At 64.2% G+C, this 8,587-nt stretch overlaps 1 protein-coding gene across 1 annotated transcript; it reads right to left on the bottom strand.

Moving 5' to 3' along the window:
- Window positions 1-1,639: 1,639 nt before the first annotated feature.
- Window positions 1,640-4,645, bottom strand: LYPD3 (LY6/PLAUR domain containing 3). The gene is made up of 5 exons (XM_070062142.1): window positions 4,488-4,645; window positions 3,905-4,036; window positions 3,242-3,412; window positions 2,987-3,148; window positions 1,640-2,581 (listed from the first exon to the last, which is right to left on the bottom strand). Exons 1-5 carry the CDS (start codon window positions 4,570-4,572, stop codon window positions 2,076-2,078), a joined length of 1,056 nt encoding a protein of 351 aa, XP_069918243.1. The 5' UTR covers window positions 4,573-4,645; the 3' UTR covers window positions 1,640-2,075.
- Between the last annotated feature and the right edge of the window lie 3,942 nt (window positions 4,646-8,587).

Here is an 8,587-nt window from a genome sequence, read left to right as displayed (position 1 = left end):
GAGCCAGGTACTTATCCTGGTCTCCCATGGGGTGCAGGGCCCAAGCACTTGGGCCATCCTCCACTGCACTCCCAGGCCACAGCAGAGAGCTGGCCTGGAAGAGGGGCAACCGGGACAGAATCCGGCGCCCCGACCGGGACTAGAACCGGGTGTGCCGGTGCCGCAAGGCGGAGGATTAGCCTAGTGAGCCGCGGCGCCGGCTCAGATTCATTCTGAATCTCAACTCTCTTGAAACAAAGGGCACTGGGCTTTGTCAGAGGCAGAGTGAGTGGGAGCTGGTGGGTTTTTTGTGCTTGCTCATCAGCTCAACCCCAAGGAGCAGGGACATCTTGGGGACAGGTGTAGCTTAACAGCCAGGAGCGAGACACCTCCCAGAGCGGGCTCTCATCTCACCTTCCTTGGGAATCTGGGAGGTGGAGGAGCGCTCCTTTGATGTCCCCGTTTCAAAGAAAGTGCTCCCAGGTCGTGAGAAAGAGACTTTGAAAGAGATTTCCACGCGTCTCGTGGTACCAGAGGAAGGCTCCACAGGGACAAGGTTCCAAAACGAAGGTGTGTGTGTGTGTGTGTGAGGAGGGATGCTCTCTGGATTCCCAGGGTCAGGTCCCGGGAAGGTCAAGGCCTGGAGACCGGAAGAAGCCCATCCGAGGTCTGCTCCAGCTGCAGGACACGCGAAGGCAGCCACGCTCTGGAAAGCCGGTCTGTCTGGGTTCAAGGCCAGGCCCCACTGTTTACGACCTGGGTGACCTGGCCAAGCCCCTCAGCCTCTCTGGGCCGGACTTTCTCATCTTGTAAAATGCGGGTGATTCACACATACCTCACAGGCTGGCTGTGTGGACGGTGCGATCCGAGTGCCTGCTGTGGGCTCGCTCCGTCGCCACTCGGAGCCTCGGGTCCCCGTCATCCCATTGGAGGATTCGGGCGGATGCCAACACGCCGAGCTCGGGCAGGGCTCCGTCACCAACAGCCCCCGACCATGTGTCCTGTCCCAGTGGCACACTATGTGTGTTACAAACAAGAGCTCATGCTATTACCACTCCCTATTGTGCTGTCATTATTATTACTACGGCTTTGTTGCTATGATTACCTCATACCATTCCCCACGGTAAACAGTAATACTGGCAATAGAACTATTATTATCTCACTGCTCCCCGCATCTCCTGGGCTTCCAAGGACCTCAGCCTCCCCTCTGGGGCCTGTAGAGGGAGGGGACGGGTGTGGGGCTCAGGCCCCAGTCCCCAGCACTGAAGCAAAGACTGACAGCCGCACCCTCAAGCCCTTCGCACAAGGGCGACACAGTGGGTGCGCCCCCGTAGTGATTCTCAACCAACCGGATGGATAGCAGGGGTGAGGTCTGGGGATCAAGCCCGCCCGTGCTCCCCAGCATTGCCAGCCACCCCTTCACCCCTTCCTGCCGCCTGTGGCTTTGCCAGGGCTCCCCCTCAGCAGCGGCCCCGCCCGCCAGCTGGCTGAGACCCTGGGAGATGAGAGTTCACAGCCCTGCCCTCACCCCCTCCTCGCTGTCCCCCTCCCCTGCCCAGGGAGGCTGTGGCTCCAACGGTCCTGGCTCCTTGACCCCAGCTCTGCTCGGAGGCTCAGTGATGTGAGAAATAGAGGCAGAAACGACTCAACGAAAGCGCCGTACGAATTAACTCATCTTTATGGAGGCCTTCCTGTGCCAGGGACTGGCCACACGGAGGCCCCTGCCCTGCCCTCAGGAGCTCACAGCCTAGAAAAGGAGGCAGAGGACGGGAGAGGGAGGGGCCGGCAGCTCTCAGAGGAGCGCCCCCCCACCCCCCAGCATCCCAGGCCGGCTCTGGGGAACCGGCGGGCAGCTCTTGTCTCTCCCACCCGCCTCCGGCACCGTGAGGCCACGCAGGAGAGACACGGACGAGGGGGCACAGAGCTGCACCCCGGCAGGCAGGACACACCACCACAGCGACTCTTAACTTCCCGAAGCCGCAAACCAGTGCAGCAGAAGCTGGGGCGTGAGAATGGGGGCTGGGCCAGCCCAGTCCAGTGATGGGAAGAAGGGTGCCTGGGGCCCGGGACATGGAGCAAGAGGGAAGTCTCCCAGCTCACAACAGGGCGCCAGCAGCCACAGCCCACACCAGCAGCGCCAGCCCGGTGGCGGGAGCAGCCACGCCTCTGTTGGAGGGGTACTGGGTCCCGCCTTTGGCAGGGTACTGCCCCATATTACGGCGGTCCTGGTGGCCAGCGACACCTCCGGCCAACCGGGGCTCCTCTTCACGGGGCGCCTCGACTTCCACTTCCAGTGCAGTGGTGTGGCTGGTGGGCGCCGGGGTGGGCTTGGCCGTGGAGGGGCGGGCGGTGGCGGCTGGGGTGGAAGGGGCGGAGCTGGAGGAGGCCCGAGTGGCCGGGGCCGCCGCGGTGCTGGGCGGGGTCAGCAGGACGAGCGGCGGGATCCGCGGGGAGAAGTAAGTCTTGTTGCGGAGGTCGGAGTTGCAGCGGGACCCCTGGCAGCAGGAGCCGCTGAGGGTGAAGCCCGGGCCTGTGACCCCGTCCCGGGTGCAGAACTCGTCCTGGACACAGCCCCGGACGGGCAGGGACACGGTCACGTTAGCTGCAGGAGGGAGACGCGCGGAGGTCAGCGGCGGCCGCGGCGGCCACAGAAGCGGAGAGGGGCTCGCCGCCGCCGACCCAGAGCCTCAGCTCAGGCCCCGTCCTTGGCCGCTTCCGCCTGGCCCCGGGCCCCCGAAAGTCGGTCTCCCAGAAGACTCGAAGACCCTCATCCCCGTGTCTCCGTAACCAGCTTCTCTCACGCCCGGGCTTAAATACACTTTCCATCGCACACGCCCCCATCCGGTACCCGGCAACCTAGTTCCCCTAAAAAGCTCTGGGACTGCATTTCCCATGATGCTCTACGACAAGACCATCAGTACGCCTACAACTCCCACAATGCACTGCAAGGGGGGCGGATCCCGCCTGGATCTGCACGCTGCGGTCCCGGGCTCCCGGGCTCGCTTACCTGCTGTCAAGGTGACGTTGCCATCAAAACAGCCCTTGTAGACGCGATCGCTGGCATTGTAGCAGCTCACGACGGGTGGCGCCGTACCCTGGCACGCCTCGCGGCTCCGTCCCACGCAGCTGTAGCACTCGACGCCGTTGGGCTCATACGCGCTCTCGTTGCCTGCGGGGGTCGCGGGAAGCAGGGGGTCGCGAGGGCTCGGGACCCTCAGCCCCGCCCCCCGCCCCGCCTCCTGCCCGCGACCGCCCCACTGACCTGCAGGGTCGAGCGCTCGCGAGGTGAGGTTGAGCTTGACGTTGCAGCGGTCCTGAGCGCACTGCTGCAGCTGGATGAACGCCAGCAGCCCGTGCAGGTCCAGCCCGCGGTCGTTTTTCCCGGGGAGCCCCGATCCGCAGCCCCGCACCGCCACCGAGAACTGCCCGTGGACTGCGGAGAGGAGGCGAGGTCGGAGGGGCGGGGCCTCGGGGAGACCCACGCCCACAGAGCCACAACGCGGGGCGCGGGGTCTCGCGGACTCGGGGAAGGATTTCCTCGCCCGTGGAGGAGAGGCTGGGGAGGGCGTGGCTTCCGCAGGGGGCGGGGCCTCGGGCGGAGGGGGTCCCCAGAGAAGACCCCCATGGCGGGGTCCCTCTACTGAGCGCCTAGGATGAGGGGGTCGGGGTTGAGGAGGGAGGACGCCCGACGGGAGACGCACCGGCTCCCCGGTGCGGCTCCTCCCGCGGCGCCCTGCCCAGTTTCCCCGGCGCCCACCCCCTCGAAGCCCGGACTCGCAAGACCAAGTCTGAAGGGAGGAGCGAGGCCTCGTCCCGGGGTGCCGGCCAGACCGAAAGGGAGGGGTGGGCTCGGAGAGGACCCCGAGGGCGGCGCGGGGCCGGGGCAGCCGGGGGGAGCCCGTCCCGGCCGCGGGTTCTCACTCACTGGTCTCCACGGCGCCCACGGCCTCGGTGCACACGTCGACGCCAGGCGCGCACGTCACAGTCTTCATCCTGTGCGGAGCGCAGCCGTCGTCCGCCTGCTGCACGCAGCTGTAGCACTCCAGGGCCTGCGCTCCTGCGGGTGCGGGGCCGGGGGACGCAGCGAGCCGAGCTGAAACCCCCTCCCCCGGAGCAGAAACGGAGCTCCCCGCGCCCTGCGTCTCCAGATGCCGCGACCCCCTCGCCCCGGCCTCCTCCGGGTGGCCCTAGGGGAAACCTTCCCGCGCGGGTCTCGGGGCCCGGGATGCGCCGACCCTTTCCCTTCACGCGCGCGGGCTTCGTCCCTGGCTGCCAGGAGTAGGGGATCCCTGGCCCGGAGACCCTTACCCCGGGAGGGAGGGCACCCACTGTTCCCATTGAAGGGGACCCCTCGCCTGCTCAGGTCGACAGATCCACCCCCCGCACCACCACCACGTTCCTCTCTGCCCGTGGTTGGAGATCCTTTGCCCGCACAAGGGCTTGGGGGAGCCCCTGCCCAGGCGCTCCCACCCTCCGCCTCGCCCCCTGCCTGCCGGCCGCGGACCCACCTTGGAGACACAGCAGCGGCAGGAAAAGCAGCCAGCCGGCCCTACGCACCCCTGCCGGGCCACCTGCTTTCCTGGCCGGGTCCATGGCTCTGTCCTGCTCCCTCGGCTTCCCCCGTGGGTGTGCCGCCTCCCAGCGGGGGCCCTCTTACCTGGGCCAGGATGAGTAACCTACCCCGCGGGCAACCCTCGCCTTGCCCAACCGGGCCGACTCAGCGCCCGCCGTGGGGCGGGCCACCCGGGCGGGCCCACCCCTAGGTGTGCCACCCATAGGGAGAGTGGCCCCTGACTCAGTACACTTGCCAAGGAGGGAAAGGAAATCCCAGGTGCCTGGTCCCAGGAGAAAGTCCGCGGGAGTTGGGGGCTGGAGGGCGCGAGATTTAATCAAATACCCATCCCAATTATTCACAGCAAGACCAGGGCCTCGAAGAAGAGGTGCGGGGGGCAACAAGGCAGAGTGGAGACTGTCGCTGGCTCTGATCCTCCAGATGTGATGCAGACACAGGACTTAGCCAGGTTGGGGGTGGAGGGGAGCCCAGTCCTAACAGAGGAAGCAGCCTGGCAAGAGGAGAGAGAGGTGCCGTACCTGGGCCGTTCTGAGAGGACACCTGTGTGTCTGGGTCGGGCGGGGAAGGGGGCAGCTGAGCCAGGGCTGTCCGCAAGGGGCAGTTCAGGGGCTGATCCCAACAAAGGCAGGGAACCTCGGAGCGGACGTGATCGGATTTGCCTTTTAACACTGGTCAGTCTGGGAGACGCTGCCCACACTCACCGAGAGAGTGGGACGGTAGCGGTTCACTCATCCGCGTCATACCACGCGGCGGTGGGAAAGATCCCGGGCTGTGGTGACCGGAACGAGCCTCAGGACCTGCGTGGAGCCAAGGATGCCGCCGGCAAGACCAAGTGTGCGGTGTCAGCCCCCAACACAGGAAGCTCCAGGACAGCCTGCGTCCACCCGTGGGGCCAGAAGGCAGAGCAGGGAAGGACTCTGCCCCCACCAGCTTCCCACAGACCTTAGCTGCGCAGGTGTGCACACGTGCAAGGAAGCCCTGAGGGGCCGGTGCTGTGGTGCAGTGGGCTAAGCCTCTGCTCGAGATGCTGGAATCCCATGTGGGCACTGGTTCTAGTCCCGGCTGCTCCACTTCCGGTCCAGCTCTCTGCTGTGGCCTGGGAAAGCAGTGGAAGGTGGCCCAAGTGTTTGGGCCCCTGCACCCACATGGGAGACCCGGAAGAAGCTCCTGGCTCCTGACTTCAGATCCGCTCAGCTCCGGCTGTTGTGGCCATCTGGGGGAGTGAACCAGTGGATGGAAGACCTCTCTCTCTCTCTCTCTCTCTCTCTCTGTAACTCTGCCTTTCAGATAAGTAAATCTAAAAAGAAAAAAAAGTCACGGAACTGTAGGCAAATGCACATTATTCTCAATAAAATAACTTTTTTAAAAGAAAGATCTATTTGGCAGGCAGAGTTACACAGAGAGAAGGAAAGATAGAGATCTTCCACCTGCTAGTTCACTCCCCAAATAGCTGAAACAGCTGGGGCTGGGGCTGGGCCAGACCAAAGCCTGGATCCATCCGGGTCTCCCATGCGGGTGCAGGGCCCCAAGCCCCTGGTCACCTGCTACTTTCCCAGGGACATTAGCAGGGAGCTGGATCGGAAGTGCAGTGCCCGGGACTATATGGGATGCTGGCGACATGGGCAGCGGCTTGACCAGCTGTACCACAGCACCAGACCCCTGGCCACGGAGTTCTGTCTATAGAATGCCAACATCAGCCGAGGCCTTGTGGTGACCATGAAGGTCCAAGACAGAATCGGGAGCACGCGGTAACCAAGGCCAAACACAGAATCAGGCGAGAGCGTTGTGCAGGCACACCGTGACTGAGCAGCCACGCAGCCTGGATCACAGCGCTAACCTGGCTTGGTTTCTCCTGCTCACGAGTGAGATGTATGACAGTGCCCGACCCTGGCATCACCCCTGCCTGTGGCAGGGTCCCCCAAATCTTAAGTCTTCTCATGCTCTTCTCCGGAGACACCTCGGGGGTCCCCGCAGTGGGCAGTCTCCCCTGTGGCAAGGAGCGTGTCGTAGCCTGGGCCATTCTGTGGGCACCCCTCGTGAGCCCACAGGCGTGTTCCTGGCGGGACAGCGGGGTGGACGGGAGACGATGCAGCCGGGGCTGCAGAGGCTGAACCGATCGAGGGTCCTGGGAGGATGGAGCCAGTGGCCGGGAGGGGCAGGGAGCTGTCCTCGGCTGGATGTCACACACTTCCTGCCAGGAAACCACGCCATGACAGCAACAACGACAACAGCCCAAGTAATAATAACGCAGGGGTGGAGTGTGCACCGTGTGCCAGGAAGGAACGGGTAGGCATGATCTGACTGGCTCCTCTCGGGTGAGATACGAGTGGCCGTTGTCGGCCTGGAGGTCAGGCAGACTTGGGTCTGAGTCCCGAGGGTGACCTTGGGCGAGCGGCCGTGACAGTGGTTCTCTAGAACAACCATCAGAGCTCAATTATTCAGCTCCTCCCACGCGCTGGGTGCTGCTCCACAGCCCTCACACACCGCAGCCCCCAGAGGGATCAACCTCGCACGGCCGATCTCTAAATGGGGACATCGAGGCAGAGAGAGGCTACATGACCCGGTGAGGCTCCCGCAGCCAGGCTGTGGGGGCTGGGGGGTGGACAGTACTGGAGGCAGCCACCCTGGCTTGAGAACCCACGCGAAGCTACCCGAGGTCATGGACTCACAGCTGTGATGCCGTGCCAGTTACTTGGCCTCTGTGTGCCTCAGTTTCCCCATCTGTGAAATGGGATGTTAGGGGCACTCACCTCTTAGGGATGAAATGTCACACGTGTGTGAAGCACTTAGAATCGGGCCTAGCTCTAGATCCTTCCCCGGTGAAGGGGTTGGGGAGGAGCACCCATTTCTCCAACGAGGTAACCCAGGGAGAGGAAAATCTTTTGAGTTCGCACGGCAAGAAAGGCCATAGAGGCCGGCGCTGCGGCTCACTAGGCTAATCCTCCGCCTTGCAGCGCTGGCACACCGGGTTCTAGTCCCGGTAGGGGCGCCGGATTCTGTCCCAGTTGCCCCTCTTCCAGGCCACCTCTCTGCTGTGGCCCGGGAGTGCAGTGGAGGATGGCCCAGGTGCTTGTGCCCTGCACCCCATGGGAGACCAGGAGGAAGCACCTGGCTCCTGCCTTCAGATGAGCGCAGCGTGTCGACCGTAGCAGCCATTTGCGGGGTGAACCAATGGAAGGAAGACCTTTCTCTCTCTCTCTCTCTCTCTCTCTCTCTCTCTCACTAACTGCCTGTCAAGAAAAAAAAACAACAAAGGTCGCAGAGTCGGAAGGCAGGCCCCTCTCATCCGGCTAGGCAGAAAAAGTAGCGGCGGGGTGCACATGGCCACCTGCTCCCCAGGCCTGTGGGGCGCCCGGCTCGGCCATGACACGTGCCTCGGTCACTCGCGAGGCCTCCTGGCGTGGTGACACAGCACTCTGAGGGAGAGTGAATGACTTCTGGTGGGATCATCCAGCACGGGCCCCTGCCGCCAGCTCCACTCCTGGGCCACTGGGTGGGCCGCGCGCAAGGGTCCTTACCCTTTTACAAAGGAGGAAGGGGTGTCTTTCATGGCGGGCGACTTCCAAGTGTGGAGTTGGACAGGCTTGAGACAGCCGCTCTGCCTGGCCACCCTCTCGCTGTGTGACCTCAGACAACCCCATCTCCCACTCGGAACTGGAGCTGCCTCCTTTGCCAGAGGGGTCTCAAGACTCCCTCCTCCCGAGGGAGGAGGTGGCGGCGCAGGTGGGTGGGACCCGGAGACTTCCCTGTGCCGGGCCCAGCAGCGTGGGAGAGTTTCAGGGAGGAACCCCAACCGGCCCAGCCGGCAGAACCAGCGTCTCGGGAGGGAGGGGGACCTGGGGTGGGGAACCCGCTCCTGCTCGGGCCTGCCTGGATCCTGGGCACTGACCCCCACCTGGCCCAGCGCCAGGGAACACGGCGCGGCTTGACGGCAGCATCTGTCCACCTGCTGCCCGCTGGGCAGCTTCTCCCAGTTCCGCTCCTGGGATCGCACTGGGAAGCGTCCAGAATCTGGTTCCCCAAGCAGGTAAACAC

Source organism: Oryctolagus cuniculus, chromosome 18 (assembly GCF_964237555.1).
Source record: "Oryctolagus cuniculus chromosome 18, mOryCun1.1, whole genome shotgun sequence".
NCBI lineage: Eukaryota > Metazoa > Chordata > Mammalia > Lagomorpha > Leporidae > Oryctolagus > Oryctolagus cuniculus.
Note: the sequence above shows the minus strand (reverse complement) of the source record. Positions and strands in the feature narration are given on the sequence as shown.

Excerpts from the sequence above, each read along its gene's own strand:
- LYPD3 (XM_070062142.1), bottom strand. The coding sequence starts at position 4,572 with ATGGACCCGGCCAGGAAAGCAGGTGGCCCGGCAGGGGTGCGTAGGGCC. Across the intron at positions 3,149-3,241 it reads GCGAGCGCTCGACCCTGCAG|GCAACGAGAGCGCGTATGAG; the intron begins GTCAGTGGGGCG and ends CGACCCCCGCAG. Across the intron at positions 2,582-2,986 it reads CAACGTCACCTTGACAGCAG|CTAACGTGACCGTGTCCCTG; the intron begins GTAAGCGAGCCC and ends TCCCTCCTGCAG.